Consider the following 22215-nt stretch of genomic DNA (forward strand, 5'->3'; position numbering starts at 1 on the left):
TTTCTGCTGTCTCCCGCGTTTGCGAGGTAGCGCAAGGAAACAGACGAAAGAAATGGCCCAACCCACCCCCATACACATGTATATACATACGTCCACACACGCAAATATACATACCTACACAGCTTTCCATGGTTTACCCCAGATGCTTCACATGCCTTGATTCAATCCACTGACAGCACGTCAACCCCGGTATACCACATCGCTCCAATTCACTCTATTCCTTGCCCTCCTTTCACCCTCCTGTTATACATGGTTGTGTTAAAAGAGGTCTGTCTGTACTCTAACATATATCAATCATGCTTTTGACAACAGTACCAGTATATAATCTATTTCTATCTCTCTTTCACATAATTTCTATTCACAAGGGTTTAACAAATGCAAACAGTCTTTCACTTCGCATACAAATCCTCAACGTATGTCTAATGTGCTAAATCAGACAAAGACTTCCATGCTATCATTGAGAATTTCTTAATTTTTTATTCTGCATGTTAAGTTAGTCTGGTAAACAAGACTACCATCTCCATTCACACCTGTACCCTCATAAATATCCAAACATTTCAATTGCAAATAATAAAAATCACTTAATCTATATCATCACCTTAAATACGAATACAAAGGAAACTAATCATTTCAATTTTTTAGCTACTCACAGTCTCTCTCCATTTCATAATCAACCATACTACCAGGGGCCTCTACCAACTAACAATCTGCCATTTTTCTTTTACAGTTACATCATAGTTTATCCTAATATGGAGGCATAGTTATCTCAAAAGCTCAGTCCACTTAAAAAATCATTCTTCCATACATCTTTCTAATGATTTACGCTATTACTATTGGCAGGGGTGTGTGAGGTTTCCATGGCTGTTTAATTTGTTTATGGATGGGGTTGTTAGGAAGGTGAATGCAAGAGTTTTGGTGAGAGGGGAGAGTATGCAGTTTGTTGTGCAGTCTGTTGTGATGTCCCCATAGTTATTTAATTTGTTTATGGATGGGGTGGATAGGGAGGTAAGTGCAAGAATTTTGGGGAGAGGGGCGAGTATGCAGTCTATCATGGATGAGAGGGCCTGGGAAGTGAGTCAGTTGTTGTTTGCCAATGATACAGCTCTAATGGCTGATTCCTTTGAGAAACTGCAGAGGTTGGTGACTGAGTTTGGAAAAGTGTGTGAAAGGAGAAAGTTGAGAGTAAATGTGAATAAGAGCAAGGTTATTAGGTTCAGTAGGGTTGAGGGACAAGTTAATTGGGATGTAAGTCTGAATGGAGAAAAATTGGAGGAAGTGACGTGTTTTAGATATCTGGAAGTGGACTTAGCAGCTGATGGAAGCATGGAAGCAGAAGTGAGTCACAGGGTGGGGGAGGGGATGAAAGGTTCTGGAAGCGATGGAGAATGTGTGGAAGGAGAGAACTTTATCTTATAGAGCAAAAATGGGTATGTCTGAAGGAATAGTAGTTCCAACAATGTTATATAGCTGCGAGGCATGGGCTATAGATAGGGTTGTACAGAGGAGGGCGGATGTGGTGAAAATGAGATGTTTGAGGACAATAAGTGGTGTGAGGTGGTTTACTTGAGTAAGTAATGAAAGGGTAAGAGAGATGTGTGGAAATAAAAAGAGTATGGTTGAGAGAGCAGAAGAGGGTGTGTTGAAATGGTTCGGACATATGGAGAAAATGAGTGAGGAAAGATTGACAAAGAGGATATATGTGTCAGAGATGGAAGGAACAAGGAGAAGCGGGGAGACCAAATTGGAGGTGGAAGGATGGAGTGAAAAAGATTTTGAGTGATCAGGGCCTGAACATACAGGAGGGTGAGAGGTTTGAAAGGAATAGAATGAATTGGAATGTGGTATACCAGGGTCGATGTGCTGTCAATGGACTGAACCAGGGCATGTGAAGTGTCTGTGCTAAACCCTGGAAAGGTCTGTGGGGCCTGGATGTGAAAAGGGAGCTGTGGTTTCAGTGCATTAAACATGAGAGCTAGAGACTGAATGTAAATGAATGGGGTCTTTTTGTCTGTATTCCTGGTGCTGCCTCGCTGAAGCAGGGGATAGCGATGCTGTTTTTCTATGGGGCGGGTTAGAAACAGGAATGGATGAAGGCAAGCAAGTATATGTACATATGTATGTAGGTAATGTCTGTGTATGTGTATGTATATGTAGGTATATGTTGATATGTATATGTATGTATATGAGCATATGTGGGTGTTTATGTACATATATGTGTATATGAGTGGATGGGCCATTCCTTCTTTGTCTGTTTCCTGGCACTACCTCGCTGATGTGGGAAACAGCGATTATGCATAATAAAAAAAAAAATTCAAACTTGCTCACCTTCATCCATTCCTGGTGCCAACATGCCCCACAGGAAAGAACATCACCACCCTCTGCATCAGTGAACTAGTGCCAGGAAACAGACGAAAAATGGCCACATGCACTCACACTCAGTCTCTGGCTGTCACATGTAATGCACCCAAAACCCTATCAAAATCCAGGCCCTACAGACCTTTCCATGATTTCTGTGGAGCCTGGTTCTGTCCAGTGACAGCATTTCAAACCCAGTATGCCACATTGTTCCAATTCACTCTATTTAAGGAATAAAACCTATTTCTCTAACACAGGCAGACCCCTAAGAGCATTAGAGAAAAAACTCACTCAATGTAAGGATAAAACAATGTTCATCTCTCAAAATTAGATGTATTCAAGAAGATTCATCCCCTCTTTTTTTTTTTTTTTTTTTTTTATACTTTGTCGCTGTCTCCCGCGTTTGCGAGGTAGCGCAAGGAAACAGACGAAAGAAATGGCCCAACCCCCCCCATACACATGTACATACACACGTCCACACACGCAAATATACATACCTACACAGCTTTCCATGGTTTACCCCAGACGCTTCACATGCCTTGATTCAATCCACTGACAGCACGTCAACCCCTGTATACCACATCGCTCCAATTCACTCTATTCCTTGCCCTCCTTTCACCCTCCTGCATGTTCAGGCCCCGATCACACAAAATCCTTTTCACTCCATCTTTCCACCTCCAATTTGGTCTCCCTCTTCTCCTCGTTCCCTCCACCTCCGACACATATATCCTCTTGGTCAATCTTTCCTCACTCATTCTCTCCATGTGCCCAAACCATTTCAAAACACCCTCTTCTGCTCTCTCAACCACGCACTTTTTATTTCCACACATCTCTCTTACCCTTACGTTACTTACTCGATCAAACCACCTCACACCACACATTGTCCTCAAACATCTCATTTCCAGCACATCCATCCTCCTGCGCACAACTCTATCCATAGCCCACGCCTCGCAACCATACAACATTGTTGGAACTACTATTCCTTCAAACATACCCATTTTTGCTTTCCGGGATAATGTTCTCGACTTCCACACATTTTTCAAGGCTCCCAAAATTTTCGCCCCCTCCCCCACCCTATGATCCACTTCCGCTTCCATGGTTCCATCCGCTGACAGATCCACTCCCAGATATCTAAAACACTTCACTTCCTCCAGCCTCTCACCATTCAAACTCACCTCCCAATTGACTTGACCCTCAACCCTACTGTACCTAATAACCTTGCTCTTATTGACATTTACTCTTAACTTTCTTCTTCCACACACTTTACCAAACTCCGTCACCAGCTTCTGCAGTTTCTCACATGAATCCGCCACCAGCGCTGTATCATCAGCGAACAACAACTGACTCACTTCCCAAGCTCTCTCATCCCCAACAGACTTCATACTTGCCCCTCTTTCCAAAACTCTTGCATTTACCTCCCTAACAACCCCATCCATAAACAAATTAAACAACCATGGAGACATCACACACCCCTGCCGCAAACCTACATTCACTGAGAACCAATCACTTTCCTCTCTTCCTACACGTACACATGCCTTACATCCTCGATAAAAACTTTTCACTGCTTCTAACAACTTGCCTCCCACACCATATATTCTTAATACCTTCCACAGAGCATCTCTATCAACTCTATCATATGCCTTCTCCAGATCCATAAATGCTACATACAAATCCATTTGCTTTTCTAAGTATTTCTCACATACATTCTTCAAAGCAAACACCTGATCCACACATCCTCTACCACTTCTGAAACCACACTGCTCTTCCCCAATCTGATGCTCTGTACATGCCTTCACCCTCTCAATCAATACCCTCCCATATAATTTACCAGGAATACTCAACAAACTTATACCTCTGTAATTTGAGCACTCACTCTTATCCCCTTTGCCTTTGTACAATGGCACTATGCAAGCATTCCGCCAATCCTCAGGCACCTCACCATGAGTCATACATACATTAAATAACCTTACCAACCAGTCAACAATACATCCCCTCTTATCACAGTAAAATACAGAGCAAACAGATGCTTGATCACATGCATAAGCAACCTGTTTACAACTATGCTGTTATTGCATGTGAGTGAGGTGAGAGTGAGCAACCTTCTTCCAAACATTTGTTCAGTGATCAATGGTACCTAAGCAACACAGCATGAATCTTATTAATGCCATATCTATCTAAGGAAGCCTTAGATTGGAACATGAAGTCATAGGATGAGATGGCATGAGACATAAGGCTGCCAAAATAATATGAGGAACAAATAATGGATGAGTGAAAGAGCACAGGCTGGTTGACTGATTATCAAGATATATGAAAGGAATGGATGTAAAAAGAAAGATTAAGAAAATACATATCAGCCTAATGAAATAAACATGAGGGAAAAGACGAACGACAGTGAGGCAAAGACAAAGCAGGTAGAGCAAAAAGATAGGGTAACATAAAAAAATTTATGAAGTCTAACAAGGAAAGGATTATATTGGAAAGGCAGTGCATGGGCCAATTTGCCCTTCACATAACAATTCATTTGATACAGCACAAAGAACTGGAAAATTCGTTTTGTCTCCAATAAACAGAGAAAAAAAATTGCTTTGTTCATACCTTGTGAGCAATTTTGCTTTTTTCGATGTACTGCACCAACTTGAAAAGGTTCAGATTGTCAGTCAAAGTGTCACATAAAAATTTAGATACGGTGAATATCTGTGACTGGGAAGCATTACTGCTAGTACTCGGACTGCTGAAAGCATTAGAGCCTAAGCTATTAGCAGCCTTTGAACCTGAGAAAAACAAGACAATGTTAAGAATTAAAGACATTGTTGGAAATAAGAGAATGGTAGAAAATTACAAACTGTGGGTCTTCACTTGACAGTCTATAAAATGAATAACTGTTTTACTATTAATGACAATCTAAAAATACAACCTATCCTTCCCTTTGTAACAGTCAACCTTACCCACAGGATAACTTTCCCATTTTCTGCAAGTCATTAACATTCTCTTTCTAACAGCACAATCTAAAGCTTAAACCAAACTTGTGTTTCCATTACATTAAAATGCAGCTTATGCAAATCCAGCTCATAAATATTCCCCCAGCATCTGAATTTTGAGATTTCACATAATAGCAGTACATGTATGTGACATGTCAAAGCAGTGATATGAATGATTCCACCTTGACACTATATGGATAGGAAAGGATAAGAAGGAAAATCTAACAGATTGATGATATCAGAGATAGATGAAAGAGCACATTCCTATAAAACTGTGCCATTATGTATGGCTAGCTCAAAGCATTAACTGCTTAATTTGCTTCTTTAATAATATTGCTATTCGCCGCCATTATATTCATCACACATTTGGCAATCTTGAATTATTCCATGCAGCATATCTATTTAAACTGACTGGACATTGTCTCTTTTTTTTTCCACTGGACTCTCTTGTACTTTTGCTTCATCTCTTTTAGTTTAATAGCTTTTCTTGGAGACATAATTTCTCTGTTTTTTCCATGTTGAAACATGTGTAGTTAAAGTATGCTTTCTTAAATCCCTTCATTTTGCTATCTTGCATAAATCATCATGCATCTTCTCTTCTTTCAGTGCAGGAGAGCTCAAGTTCTTTTAACCTTTCATGATAGCTCATATTTCTTTCCTTCAATTCTACTTGTAATGTGTTTCTAAATTCCTTTCAGTTTACTGATTTCAGCCTGCTTTGTTGGTGACCATACAACACAGCAGTATTTAAGTTCACTGTTCAAGTAAACACAAGATTCTAATCATAAGCTTCCTATTTCTTGTGGTGGAAGTTCTCATCATCACTCTACCAATCACTTAATTCACTGATGCAGTTTTTTCAATGTTATTCAAATTCTAGCTTTTCATTTATGATTACTCTCAGTCTTCATCACCAATTTCCTTTCCAGTTAGCCTGCTGTATGGTGTAACCCCTGTGTTGTGAGTCTCCATGATTTTGTTTTCCAACCCCTCCAGTGAATTCCATAAAGTTCTCCTCTGACCATTCATAAAATGTCTCTTTTTGTATTTTGAGAGTTGTCCATAATGACAAATGGGTAAAAGATAGCAAGGACAATTAAAGCAAGAGTGACATTTATTTTTCTCAACAAATTTCGGCAAAGTCCTCTTCAAAAGAACAATGATATCTACCTCTATCTATCTACATCTCTGATGCCTGTTCCAAATGGAAACCCCTCAAAGAGGTGGCCATGGCAACAGATTCTCCATAACTAAAGAACTCCAGTGCTACTTCTTAGCCTTTAGTGCCTCAACCTTAACAGGCCACTGGCAGAGAGCAAGTCTAGTGCAGTGTTTGCAAAGGCTCCTACCTAATGTTCCTACCTACTATTTCCAATTAATAATCCTGTCAAAATGTTCCTACCTACTACTTCTACCTACAGCTCCAACCACTTTACCAAAAGGCAGGGCTAGCACATAGTCTCATCGCAGGAAAATCTAGTTATGAAGAATGAGCTGCATGAGTCAAGTGTTACATATGACAAGCAGAGACTGTACATTTGTGGAAAGAATGCCAGTAATCCACCTGTCAGAGAGGCAGAAAGAAAAGACAGCTACCTGAGCCAGAGGAGTGCAACTTGACACCCAATAAAGTGCTGGTTCACTAAGCAGATGTCACTAACCCTCCTGATATTTCATGACAAGTATTTACTTCTATTTCCAAAGGACCACTTTCTAAGAAGCAGGGAAATAATGGACTCCTTTGGAATGAGAAAAGTCAGTGCTCCCAGTGATACAAACTTGCCAGAGGTGACTTTTCACTAATGGTGAACCTCATCGACACTTAGTCCAATACCACTTATGACTGGTACACAAACTTACATAAAAAAACTAGTGGATCAAAGAACTGAATGCTGAGAAGGACTTCTACCTGACTGTTCCATTACTGGAGCTCACTTGCCATAAAAGTGACCAATTAATTAATGAGCACCATTTCTGCCAACACTGTAGTGAAGCAAGCTGCTTTAGTGATACTTTTTTTTCTAGAAGCAATAGAGCCTGCTTCCAATTCTTTCCTTGTTTCTCATCTATTCCTGGGTGAAGAAGCTCTGCATCCCTCCATGATGGCAAGTGCCTATCCTTATCTACTTTTACTACTAAGGCACTGGTGGTGGAGTGGTATCTGACATCAACTTTGTGTTCCTTTAACCTTATCACTAAGCCCAGCCCAATCTCACCATAATAATTCCCCTCACATCTGCTAAAGTGGATCTTACATATTTCACTGTTTTTGTTGTTATTGTATTCTCCTGTTCTCACTATGTTTCCTATCATTATTCCTAATATCTTATGCAAGTTCATGAATGTCATTTGTAAATCTTTGTTGTGTTGGCGACCTTGAATTAGGTATCACCAAGCATCTCTCTTTCCGTTGTTTCTCCTGTCATCACAAATCTGGACAGAAGATCCATGATTCCCCATGCCTTTCCTTTGAGTTTAACTAACTGGCCCTAGGATTGATGCACTTTCAAGAATCATTCAATGATGTGTTCATTCCCTTCAGGAACTCTGGGGTACATACTCTAAGGACCTTCAGAATAAATACATTAACACTCCTAGTCTTGGGTCTATCACTAGGTGCTGATAGATAGTGAACTAAGTCATCTTTACAAATGGGTTTTCTGTACACTGAGTATCTAGATCCATCATTTGTCATGTCTGTCACTCTGCATTTTCTAGTTGTCCTCTTCTGAATTTATCCCCTTACTCTGTCTTACCTCTTTGTTTAAGTTATGTAAAATCATTATGAACAGCATAAATCCTAATACTTTCCTTAAGGCACCCTTGATAAAACATCTTTCTTCTCTGTTAGCTTCATCTGCTACTACTTTGAATTCTGTGAAAAACTCCTTAACCCATCTTCCTAATTCACCTTTTATGTTCTGTTTCACTACTTTATCTAATAAATGCTTGCAATTCCATTTGTCAAAGGCCTTGGCAAACACAAGAAAGGCAGTGTCCATTCTCTTTCCTTACATAAGTGTTTTGCATATGTTTTCATATTACACTAGCAGCTATGTTTATGTACTTTTGCCGAGCACAAATGTGTGCTGGCCTTCAATTATGTATTTTCTGTTCATTGTTTTAACACTTTTTTCCTAATTCCTCTTTCAAACACTTTTAGTACATGCAATGTCAAACTTACAGGTCTATAATGTTTTAACAGAAGCTTATTTCCTCCATCATGTATAGGTGACAACTAGGCCATTCTCTGGACTTTCATTACAATGCCATCATCTCGGTTGCATCAACAAAAACATATCTGGATCTGGTTTTAATTTCTGCCATTTCTTAAAGATCAGTGGAATTCCATCTGGTCCTGATCCTGATTTTTCTCTGAGTTTGTCATGTGCTGTCATTATATCATTTTCAGTTACTTTATCAGTGGTGACGTTCTCATCAAACTAATGAAATACTTCATCAATATTCTGCTTCCTTCTTGAACTGAATACTGACTCATACTGATTCTTTACTTTCTGTGCATTTTCTTAAGGTCATATTCATACTTTCCCCTACTTTCAATGTTTCAATTGCATTCTTTTGTTGTTTTGAATACTAGAGTCAGCTAAGCATTCTTTTCTATGCTATTAACTCTCTCTCTCTCTTCACCTGTTTTCTCAACTTTCCTTTCTCCTTTGACAACCCTGTAATTCCACCTCTAAACTCAATGAACATGTTTGGTAATACTGTTACATCCACTCTATATTGGAAACCCCACATCACAGAAGAGATAAGTTTGCCTCAAAAAGACTGGAATTCTGCTTAGATTTGAACAGTTGCTCTATTTATACAAAGGATTGATCCATCCTTGCATAGAGTGCTGCTCTCACACTCTGGGTGGTTCTATCTCCATATCCTTACTTGACATGAGTTGAGTTGAATGCAGTCTGACTTATAAACTTCAAGTTTAGCTTCAAAACTTGACCAACTTACCCTCTGCAACAACGTTAATTCTCTTTCCCTCTTCTATAGGTATCACTTTCATTTTTGTTCCTGAGAGCTGGCTGCTTGTGTGCACCCACCACTCGCTAGACCACGCAATACTTGGCAAGCTGCCATATCACATGATTAATACATGGCCATTGGTAACTTGAGGGTGGGCTGTTTTCATAATTTTTTCTTTCCCTACACCACAAAGCTTGGGAACTCTCTTCCCTCTCAAGTTTTCCACAATAACTATGATATGGTACATTTCAAAAAACAAGTTTATCTATTTATCTATATCTCTGATGCCCATTCCCTCCAGAAACTCCCATCAAGGGGAGGCCATGGCAAAAGAGTCTCCACTTATCCCTGTCCTTACATGCCTCCCTCGCATGCACCATTCCACACAGTCTTCCACCATTTCTCTCCCTCCAGTAATCTTCCACCTCATTTGTCCATGTCACAGGAGGTCTTCCTCTCACACCAATCCCTTTAATTATACTATCATCCATCCCTTTGATTATACTATCATACACTCGCCTTGTATACTCCCAGTCTTGCATTCTATCCACATGCCCAAACCACCTCAAAGTATTACATTTCACCCACTCTATCAATCCACATTTCATTCCCTTTGCATTCACTACTAAATCACATCTCTCATATACTACTTCATTTCTTTTTTCATCTCATCTAGTCACACCACATGCTCTTCTCAAATGGTTCGGTCCTACAGCCTGGATTCTTGACCTCTGTGACTCATTCCATGCCCATGTTATGGCTGCATACGTTAGGGTTGGGAAGACTATGCTGTCCCTTTATACTCTCTTCACTTCCATACTTACACCTCCAACCTTCATTATTCGTTTGAGAAACCAAATGAGTTTTCTACCCTGTACTGCTCTCTCCATTATCTCTCCTTCCATATCACCATACTTACTCAAGATAGCTCATAAATATTTAAATTCCCTCAACTCCCCCTATATCTAGAGCACTATTTTAGTACACTTTCTTCTTTCACTCTTTATGGTTTTACAAAATTTATACTGTCACTCTGTCTCCTTTCAAACACCATCTATTTACCTTTACTTGTATTTATCTCCAATTGCCTATACTTACACACATTATTATTTATCTCCAATTGCTTATACTTACACACATCATAAAACATACAACCTTTTGCAACTCCTCTTCACTTTCAGCAAACAACACAAACACTGTATCATCTACAAACAGGCTTCCCACGAGCCATCATGTCTCACCACCACACTCAATCTCTGCATCCCTTTTCCTTAGTTTTGCTTTCATCTCTCTTATCACTTAATTCATACACATGTATTAAAAAGCCACGGTGACATCATAATTTCCACTTCTACGTTATAACTAGAGCCAGGATGTTTAAGCCATTTAAATCCTTAAAAATGGCAGGCAAATAGACAAGGCAAATCATTCAAATAGGCAAAAGTAAGCAATAAAATGGAAAAAAAAAAAAACAAGAATTATTCTACTTCAAAGAATATCTATCATACAAATATTATGCATAATATTACAACACTCATTCAAATAGGCAAAAGTAAGCAATAAAATGGAAAAAAAAAAAACAAGAATTATTCTACTTCAAAGAATATCTATCATACAAATATTATGCATAATATTACAACACTATCATTAAAATAAGCAACTGTCAACCAATAAATTTGCTGCAAAATTAGCTCGTTATAATAATTTTGCTCCACTCTCCATTCACTGCTCCTCACATCATCCAACAGTTGTCCACCTAACCCATATATCCTTAACACATCCCATAAAGCATTCCACTTGACTCTGTCATAAGCTTTCTCTAGCTCCATAAAAGCTGCATACAACTTCTTACCTTTTGCCAGGTACTTTTCCACAATCATCTTCACCACAAAAATTTGATCCACACATCCCCTATCTTTCCTAAAACACCCTTGCTCCTTACTTACTCTGAATTCAGTCACATCCACCACTCTATCAATCAACATTCTTGCACACACTTTTACTGGAATACTTTACAAATCTATTTCCCTATAATTGCTACAAACATCCTTAGCACCTTTTATTACATATCAGATGCATCCACTCTACAACAATTTCTTTTCCATACTTCAGCCATAATCCTATCCACTCCTGGTGCCATTCCTACCTTCAGCCTCATTATTGCTCTTCTTACCCCTCTTTTTGCTATGGCCCTTGCACTCATATCCTCTTTCTTCCATCCTCCATGCCCATGCATGTAACAACTGCTGCCTCCCCTTCTCCCACACTCATCAGTTTACAAAATACTCTTTCCATCTTCCTTTCACCTTCTTTTGATCCAACTACTCCCCTTCCCTACTTCCTACATTAACAGGTTTTTAACACTTCCTCAAAAATTCATAAATACTTACTCCTGTCTCTTTATTTTCCTTTCAGAATCTTTTCTATGTTTCAAATGAGGCCAGGCCTTGATGTGGACTTCTTTCCAAGACTGCAGCTTGCAATGGGGAAAAATCTTACTCACTGACTTCTTCTGCTTGGTACTGAACATTTTCCTAATTCTTTTGTTCCCTCATATAATGTTGACACTTTGTAGTTCATACAATTTTCATAATACACCTCATTCCAATTAGTTATTATCATATAATATCAGAATCCTTTCTTCAGGGATTCTTGCAGCTTTGTGGATACACTGCAATCAGTAGCAGAGAGAGGATGGACTCCTTTGCAGTGATAAATTCTTTGAAGAGATTGTTCTCTGATGAAACTAGCTCACCAGAGGTAACTTTTCAATCACAGCATAACCACAGGTAGGTGTATCTGGTTACATTTTCCTTTTTTTTTTTTTGTTACCGATCCATTTTTCTTTTTCCAATTGTTTCTTCATGATGAAAGTTCAGGCTGTTCAGGCTTAAGCCATCTATTTTTACACTGTATTTACTTTCTTCCATGTCTAAAAAGAAGGCTGAAGCTATTTCCATAATGTTATGATCCAAAGTGCTTGTTTTGTTTACTTCAATGTTGGTGAAGTGCCATATCATCTGTGAGGAGTAATTCTAATGTGATATCTCTTTTTGGCATGTGATTTACTTGTAGCAGGTAGAGCAACACATTGATACATTACCCTCCTCATCTACTCTTTTTTCTCTATTGATCCATTATTCATTGTTCTATATTTAATCATTAAAGGACCATAGACACAATTGTACATTTTATGGTATGGGAGGTCCAGTCATACTTGTCTGGATTGCCTCTTTCCATCCTCGTTTAAATTCAAAGATATGCTTTACTGGTATCTAGATGTGCCTTATGTCACATGCAAATATCATTAGCACCATGAAAAAATCCTGGACTTATAGTTACCCATACAGCATAATGTCTTACCCTGTGGGAACCCTTTCTGTATTCATTCAGTTTGCCTTTCCACACCATCATTTAAAGTGAAAAGTGCACTTTAATTGTATGTGGAGATGCCTTATGTCATGCCACTAGAATTAGCACCTGGAGAGAATCATATTGTCTCAGTTATCCATAAAACAAAAAGAGAAAAGGTATGGCCCTGAACAATTAGGGGCTCTAATTATGGTGATAAAGATTCAGTGGGTGTTGAACTGTTAGCACTGAGAAAAGTTCTTCGTGCATCAGTAATCCACTGGTTGAGGAGGTTAAGAGACAAAAGATGTATGAGTCAGCAAAAGTCAACCAACACATGATAGGCCAAGCTCATGCAGCATGACAAATTTAAATGTCTGTATACTACAAATGAAGATGATTTAGCATATTTTCCCCTTTTCTTTAACTTTTCTTGATCTTTCCTATTAACATATAAGATGGTGTTACTGGGCTCTGCCTACTAAGAGATTACACCACCAATAAAAAGCCACCCTTAGTGAAGTTGTATCAAAGAGTATTCAGTCTCATTAAAGAACTTCTCACTCCAAAGGAGTCTACATATCCCTACTACTATAAGAAGTGAAGCCTTGGGTTGTAGGAGCCTTAAAAAAAGAAGTCCACATATCCCTACTACCATAAGAAGTGAAGCCTTGGGCTGCAGGAGCCTTAAGAAAAGAAGTCCTGGGTAAATGTCAGGAATTTTTCACAGAAACTGATCCTGGGGTAATTGTAAATAAAGAAAATAAATTGATAAGAAGGTTTTAATCTTCAAACCATGGTCCTCAGAACCCTCCTAAATTCCCTGGATCTGTCCATCTTTTTTCTCATACTATGAAATGGAAACTGGAGTCTCCACTCCATATTACTACTCTTTAGGTCTCTCAAGGTTTTTCAATGTCTCTTCCAATTTTATCAACATCACATCAAATTTTTTTTAGCTCAGTTTTGGGTGATCTGTAAGCCAAAATATTCAAAGATTTATTGTTCTCATATTATAATATTCAACATGAACCAGTTCAAAGTTCTCATGTCTAATTTTCATCATTAGAAAGATTCCTAGTGTGCTATAAAGTACACTGGAGGATGTGGCACTTTGTGCAAAGGGCTAGTGGAGATATTGTCAGGAAAGACCAATCAGTTTGATGTCATTTTGGCTGCAGCTGAAAATTGGAAAAAATGAGGTTTAACTTAAAAGAGGAATGTTGTTATTCCAACATAACACAATCAAAGGATACATTGAAGAACCTTTTTTGGATTAAAAGAGGCAAGTGTGTCTTATATATCATATGAAAAAGGAAAACAATTATGGTAGTGAGTGATATGAATAGATAGATGTAAAAGAATGCTTGTCAGATGTGTTGTGCCCGTACAGGGTGTAAAATGGAGTAATAAGAATCAAGAGTTCCCTCAGCTTGTGTTTAGAATACAAACTGTGTATTATCAACACACTTTCAAGCACAATGAGTGAACATGTGATATAGTCAAGAAAGTATAAGAGGGTGTCCTGAACAAAAATAACACAAAAAGTGTTTTCATAAAAGCTGGTTACATTAATTTGCAGTGCATAGTGCTTGGAGAGTGCCAGAGGAATGATAGATAACAAACAACAGATACCTACCTCCTGAAAGTAGTTTTATCAAAGCATTAATAAAGAAGAGTATTTGCCTTATATGCAACAAGTTTCTTGGAGACAACCTTGTTTCATAGCGCCGTGAATACTGGCTGAGTTGTGCATGAGCCCCACATAACTGTAAGATCATCATCAATTATTCTTTATATTAGTAAAAAAAATCATATCAATCATTCTATTTCAATTACTGTTTCTTATATTTTCTTACTGTCAGTTTTTTATTCACCATTCTATTACAATATTCTCAATATCTGTATACAACTCATGAGACAACCCTTGCCTACCTGACGATGACTGACAATTACTGAATGTACATTTGAAATGGTCTCTAAAAGATTGTGAGCTTCATCGACAATCACAACATTACCCTTCAACTTAATGCCACAGGCTTCCCTTGTACCTTTGTGGAGAAGTGTATTGTATGGCAGAACAACCAGCTGGAAGGGTGAAAAGACACATTACTACCTATTATGTGAATGAATCAATATGTTTTTCAAATGGTTAAATTTGAGCTTGCAAAAAGCATGTTCTTGAGCTAGAATCATTACTTGCCCTTTATCCACATAGCTCTATAAAGCTACTGATGTCTTATTGCTGACATCATCAAGATTGGAGAATGCAACAAAAATTACTACAGTCATGCTTAATGCACACAAAAAGTTAACCACAATCTGGTGAAAAAAACTACTCAAAAACATTTCTGTAATCACCTGCTAAAGTTATACCCCCGTGCCCTACCCATAAAGTCACGTCAGTTCATTTTCCCCATCTCAGCAGATTCAAACCATGCTAAACCATAGGTCTGATACTGATTCAAGATTAGCAATTGTACAAGTAAAGCAAATGCAAAAAAATCACTCTAAATACAAAAGTGGCAATCCTATACCCACCTTCCAGAGTGAAAAATGTATAAGTTGTTCACTGAAACAGTCAGCATAAAAAAAATGGAGCAAACTTTCAGGGTTGGTAAAATATTTATAAGCTCAGCTTTAACCAGGAGTAAACCATTCTCACCAACTTAAGGACAGGATAAGAGTGACAGTGCACAAAATATGGCTGAAGTAGGACAATGTAGCAGAATGACAATATAGATAGGGCATGGGTGTTGAGTTTAGAAGGTGATTACAAACAGTCTTTTTGAGCAGTTTAGTGACAGCCCTTCAAGACACATTACAGATACATTTTTGACATGCATTACAAGTGACTGGTGTTTTCTGTCATGTTTTTTGCCTATCACACTAATGTCAGCCATTTGGCTGAAATACATGGCTAAAGGGCATGTGACTGATTTGCAAAAAACACAAGGGGGTTGGGGCAAAATTATGCAGCATGCCATGGGAAAATAAAAGTTCAAAAATAAATATACAGTACCTGTATTCAGTAAAGTTATCTTACCTGAGCATCCTTAATTGCATACCTTGCTCCATAGTAAGGACAACTTTTAATTTTACTTCCTAAGACAACCATCTGTTCCATGTCTTGCACTTCTAGGAGTAACTGTTTAATGCAATGGAAAAATTTGCATATAATCTCAAAGAAATTTCTAAAAGGAAAAATTTTTCATAATTCTGATTTTTTAGAGAGAACAATGACAGAATTTGTTAATAAGAATAAACTGCTGAATATATTTCATATGAAATAACTGTGTTGTTAGAGCCTCAGACTTCCTAAACCATAGCTTCTGAAAATTATAAAAGCTGTGGGGAAAAATACTATAACTTTCATATTCAGATCTTGGAAATTATATACATGATTATCCAATACAGACATAAAGTTGTTTATATCAGTTACAGATAAGACAGTGATTACCACTTAAACATGTGTAAAATGAAGAAGGGAAGTTGTAGATGGTGGCCATATGGAAACAGAAGGCCAAACTGAGTGATGATGCTGGAGAAAAAGAGAGGAGCAAGTAGGTAGAGTTTACATTTAAGTATTGAATTTGTTAAAGACATAAGTGATGGAATATGCTGATGAGATGTTCACAAGTGTGACAGACAGGGGAGTAAGTTGAAACATTGTCCAGCATACTGGTGATAAAGGATGTGAAAGGATGTGAAGGGCACAAATGGGGAGGTGATAACAAGTAGTGGTGATGTGAGAAGGAGATGGAGTGAGTATTTTGAAGGTTTGTTGAATGTGTTTGATGATAGAGTGGCAGATATAGGGTGTGTTGGTCGAGGTGGTGTGCAAAGTGAGAGGGTTAGGGAAAATGATTTGGTAAACAGAGAAGAGGTAGTGAAAGCTTTGCGGAAGATGAAAGCCGGCAAGGCAGCAGGTTTGGATGGTATTGCAGTGGAATTTATCAAAAAAGGGGGTGACTGTATTGTTGACTGGTTGGGAAGGTTATTTAATGTATGTATGACTCATGGTGAGGTGCCTGAGGATTGGCGGAATGCTTGCATAGTGCCATTGTACAAAGGCAAAGGGGATAAGAGTGAGTGCTCAAATTACAGAGGTATAAGTTTGTTGAGTATTCCTGGTAAATTATATGGGAGGGTATTGATTGAGAGGGTGAAGGCATGTACAGAGCATCAGATTGGGGAAGAGCAGTGTGGTTTCAGAAGTGATAGAGGATGTGTGGATCAGGTGTTTGCTTTGAAGAATGTATGTGAGAAATACTTAGAAAAGCAAATGGATTTGTATGTAGCATTTATGGATCTGGAGAAGGCATATGATAGAGTTGATAGAGATGCTCTGTGGAAGGTATTAAGAATATATGGTGTGGGAGGAAAGTTGTTAGAAGCAGTGAAAAGTTTTTATCGAGGATGTAAGGCATGTGTACGTGTAGGAAGAGAGGAAAGTGATTGGTTCTCAGTGAATGTAGGTTTGCGGCAGGGGTGTGTGATGTCTCCATGGTTGTTTAATTTGTTTATGGATGGGGTTGTTAGGGAGGTAAATGCAAGAGTTTTGGAAAGAGGGGCAAGTATGAAGTCTGTTGGGGATGAGAGAGCTTGGGAAGTGAGTCAGTTGTTGTTCGCTGATGATACAGCGCTGGTGGCTGATTCATGTGAGAAACTGCAGAAGCTGGTGACTGAGTTTGGTAAAGTGTGTGGAAGAAGAAAGTTAAGAGTAAATGTGAATAAGAACAAGGTTATTAGGTACAGTAGGGTTGAGGGTCAAGTCAATTGGGAGGTGAGTTTGAATGGAGAAAAACTGGAGGAAGTGAAGTGTTTTAGATATCTGGGAGTGGATCTGGCAGCGGATGGAACCATGGAAGCAGAAGTGGATCATAGGGTGGGGGAGGGGGCGAAAATTCTGGGGGCCTTGAAGAATGTGTGGAAGTCAAGAACATTATCTCGGAAAGCAAAAATGGCTATGTTTGAAGGAATAGTGGTTCCAACAATGTTGTATGGTTGCGAGGCGTGGGCTATGGATAGAGTTGTGCGCAGGAGGATGGATGTGCTGGAAATGAGATGCTTGAGGACAATGTGTGGTGTGAGGTGGTTTGATCGAGTGAGTAACGTAAGGGTAAGAGAGATGTGTGGAAATAAAAAGAGAGTGGTTGAGAGAGCAGAAGAGGGTGTTTTGAAGTGGTTTGGGCACATGGAGAGAATGAGTGAGGAAAGATTGACCAAGAGGATATATGTGTCGGAGGTGGAGGGAACGAGGAGAAGAGGGAGACCAAACTGGAGGTGGAAAGATGGAGTGAAAAAGATTTTGTGTGATCGGGGCCTGAACATGCAGGAGGGTGAAAGGAGGGCAAGGAATAGAGTGAATTGGAGCGATGTGGTATACCGGGGTTGACGTGCTGTCAGTGGATTGAATCAAGGCATGTGAAGCGTCTGGGGTAAACCATGGAAAGCTGTGTAGGTATGTATATTTGCGTGTGTGGACGTATGTATATACATGTGCATGGGGGGGGGGTTGGGCCATTTCTTTCGTCTGTTTCCTTGCGCTACCTCGCGGGAGACAGCGACAAAGCATAATAAAAATAAATAATATAGTGTCACTAAAAGATGAGAAAAAAATACTGATGGCAGTGAAGAACATATGTTAACAAGAGATTTGTAGAAGTATGTTGGTTGAAGGTTATGAAGCATGTAAGAAAGAGAAGAGGGGAGTGCTGATATCATTCAAAGAGTGCTGATATCATTTGAGGGAGCACAGCCAAAGAAAATTAAAAAAAATTGTTAGAAACAAACATTCCATAAAAGCTTTAAGAAAAGACTATATTACTTTAAGAAGTCAAGTTTCAGGTAATTTTCCTTAAATCATTCTATACTATTATATACATAGGCACATCATTATTAAGCAAGTCAGCAGTCTTTATGAAGGATCACCTTTCCAAATGATTCAGTTACTGTCCTCACCTGATCGGCCAAGTTTTTTACAGCAGATTGTTGAAAATATGGGCAACCAGATGATGTGCATTTCTTCTTGCTAGTTGTCCCATTACTCTCACACTTGGTAGCCTGACTTTTCTTTCCACGTTGAAGATCTAGACATCTATGAGACAACACAGCATGAGAAATTATACTGCATTCTGGTTAAGAAAAATGTGATTATGAATGCCTGTATGTGCATATGCAGGTATCCCTCACTCAGTGGAATATATAGGTTCCTAAAAGGCTGGCCATAAGGGAAAATTCCCCTAAACAGATCTTGTTTTCCTAAAGGCTCCCACTATATATTCACAGACGCATTACTAATGAGAAAATTGGCACTAAGACATCATAAACTATCATAAGACCAGAAAAAGCATTATATATATTTCCTTTCATTATCATACTTGATTGCTGTTTCCCAAGTCAATGAGGTAGTGCCAGGAAGCAGACAAGGAATGACCCATCCACTCATAGACATATATATACATAAATGCCCATACACATACATATACATTCACATATCAACATAGACACATACACATACATATGAATACAAAGACATATACATATATACACATGTACATATCCATACTTGTTTGCCTTCAATCCATTTCCAGTGCCACCCCACCCCAGAGGAAACAGCAATGCCACCCTATGCTTCAGCAAGGAAGTGCTAGGAAACAGACAAATACAAGAGACCACATTCGTTTACATTCAGTCACTAGCTGTTATATGTAATGCACCAAAACTAAAACTCTCTATCCACATCCAGGCCCTACAGACCTTTCCATGGTTTATCCCAGACGTTTCACATGCCCTGGTTCAGTCCATCGACAGCACATCGAATCCAGGACACCACATCATTCCAATTCACTCTATTCCTTGCACGCCTCTCATCCTCCTGTATATTCAGGCCCCATCACTCAAAATCTTTTCCACTCCATCCTTCCACCTCCAATTCTCCTTGTTCCCTCCACATCCGACACATATCCTCTTTGTCAATCTTTCCTCACTCATTCTTTCCATATGTCCAAACCATTTAAACACAATGGTTTGGACATAGGAGAGAATGAGTGAGGAAAGATTGACAAAGAGAATATATGTGTCAGATGTGGAGGGACAAGGAGAAGCAGGAGACCAAACTGGAGGTGGAAGGATGGAGTGAAAAAGATTTTGAGTTATCGGGGCCTGAACATACAGGAGTGAAAGGCGTGCAAGGAATAGAGATGATGCAGTATACTGTGGCTGACGTGCTGTCAATGGACTGAACCAAGCTATAAGAAATGTCTGGGGTAAACCATGGAAAGGTCTGTGGGGCCTGGATGTGGATAGGGAGCTGTGGTTTTGGTGCATTACACATGATAGCTAGAGACTGAGTGTGAACGAATGCAGCCTTTTTCGTCTGTTTTCCTGGTGTGAATATGTACATGTTTCACCAAGAGCCAAAACATCCAGGTTTCTTTCCTCAAACATACTACCTATCTCTCCTCTCTCCTCATCTTGGTTACATCCACACACATTCAGACACCCCAATCTGAGCCTTTGATGAGGATGACCACTCCCTACTTGACTCCTTCTTCTGTTTCCTCTCTTAGAAATTGAAATACAAAGGGAGGGTTTCCAGCACCCCACTCTCGCCCCCTGTATTTGCCTTCTACATGGGGAATATGGAAGTAGAATTGTTTCTCCCCTACCTCAGGGATACATGTAAACACGTACATTTTCATACTTGCTTGCCTTCTTCCATTCCTGAAGCCATCCCGCCCCACAGGAAACAGCACAAATGCTTGAAGGAAAAAAAAAATGGATAATATATATACAATCTCTTCTCCTTCCCCACACCCAAGCATCACCCTATGTCAGCGAGGTAGCACCAGAATACAGATGAAGAAAGGCCACATCCCCTCACACTCATTCTCTAGCTGTCATGTGTAATGCATCAAAACCTGAGCTCTCTATCCACATCCAGGCCCCACAGACCGTGAATATTTCACATGCCTTAGTTCAGTCCACTGACAGCACACAGACCCCAATATACCACATCGTTCCAATTTGCTCTATTCCGCACAAGTCTTTCACCCTCCTGCATGTTCAAGCCCCAATCACTCAAAATCTTTTTCACTCCAACCTTCCTTCTCCAAAATGGTATTCTGATTCTCCTTGCTCCCTCCACTTTTGACACATATCCTCTATGTCAACCTTGTTTCACTCATTATCTCCACATTTCTAAACCACTTCAAAAACACCCTCTTCTGCTCTCTCAACCATACTCTTTTACCTCCACACATCTCTCTTACCCTTACATTACTCACTCAATCAAAACACCTCACACCACATATTGTTCTCAAACATTTCATTTCTAACACATTCACCTTACTACTCACAGTCCTATCTATAGCCCATGACACACAACCATATACTAATATGGCTGGAACTACTATTCTTTCAAATATATCCATTTTTGCCCTTAGAGATAACATTCTCTCTTTTAACACATTCTTCATCACTCCCAGAACAATTGCCCCCTCCTCCACCTCATGGCTCACTTATACTTCCATCGTTCCATTTGCTGCCAAGTCCATCCCTAGATACCTAAAACACTTATCTTACTTCAATTTTTCTCCATTCAAACTTACATCCCAACTAACTTGTCTCTCAACCCTGCCAAACGTAATAATCTTGCTCTTATTCACATTTACTCTCAACTTTCTCCTTTTTACAAACTCTTCCAAACTATATCACCAACTTTTGCAGTTTCTTACTTGAATCAGCCATCAGAGGTATGTCATCAGCGAACAACTATCTCACTTCCCAGGCCCTCTCTTCCCCATAAGACTGCATACTTGCCCCTCTCCCCAAAACTCTTAAACTCTTGCAGTTACCTCCCTAATCACCCCATCCATAAACAAATTAATAACTATGTTGACATCACACACCTCTGCCGTAGTCTGACTTTCATTTAGAACACTAAATTTCCTCTCTTCCTAATCGTACACATGCCTTACACCCAAGACAAAAACTTTTCACTGCTTCTAGCAGCTTACCTTCCACAACAAACATTCTTAAGACCTTCCACAAAGCATCTCTATCAATCCTATTGTATGTCTTTTCCTGATCCAAAAGTGCCACATACAAATCCATCCATTTTTCTAAGTATTTCTCATGAACATTCTACAAAGCAAACACCTGGTCCACACATCCTAAAACTTTTCTGAAACCAAGGTGCTCCTCCTCACTCTTGATGCTCTGTATAGGCCTTGACCCACTAAAGCAATACCCTCCCATACAACTTACCAAGTATAGTCAACAAACTTTTACCTCTGTAGTTTGAACACTCATTTCTATCTCCTTTGCTGCTATATATTGGCACTGTACATGCATTCTGCCTATCCTCAGGCACTTCATCATGATTCATACCCTTACCACCTAATCAACAACAATCACACCCTTATTCAATAAATTCAACAGTAGTACCATCCACTCCAGCTGCCTTGCTACATTTCATATTCCAAAAAGCTTTCTCTTCAACAAACCACTCTCCATGACTCTCTCATTGCACATACCACTC

At 39.2% G+C, this 22215-nt stretch overlaps 1 protein-coding gene across 5 annotated transcripts in view; it reads right to left on the reverse strand.

Moving 5' to 3' along the window:
* LOC139749438 (ATP-dependent DNA helicase DDX11) overlaps positions 1-22215 on the reverse strand; it is a 163226-nt gene that overhangs the window by 102465 nt on the left and 38546 nt on the right. For all 5 annotated transcript variants that reach the window (XM_071663301.1, XM_071663297.1, XM_071663300.1 and 2 more), the window contains exons 8-12: positions 18633-18768; positions 15715-15816; positions 14604-14756; positions 14308-14437; positions 4951-5126 (exon numbers count right to left, since the gene is read on the reverse strand). In XM_071663301.1, coding sequence (XP_071519402.1) covers positions 4951-5126; positions 14308-14437; positions 14604-14756; positions 15715-15816; positions 18633-18768 — 697 coding nt within the window. The remainder of the gene's footprint in view (positions 1-4950; positions 5127-14307; positions 14438-14603; positions 14757-15714; positions 15817-18632; positions 18769-22215) is intronic.

This window comes from Panulirus ornatus, chromosome 7 (assembly GCF_036320965.1).
Source record: "Panulirus ornatus isolate Po-2019 chromosome 7, ASM3632096v1, whole genome shotgun sequence".
Lineage (NCBI taxonomy): Eukaryota > Metazoa > Arthropoda > Malacostraca > Decapoda > Palinuridae > Panulirus > Panulirus ornatus.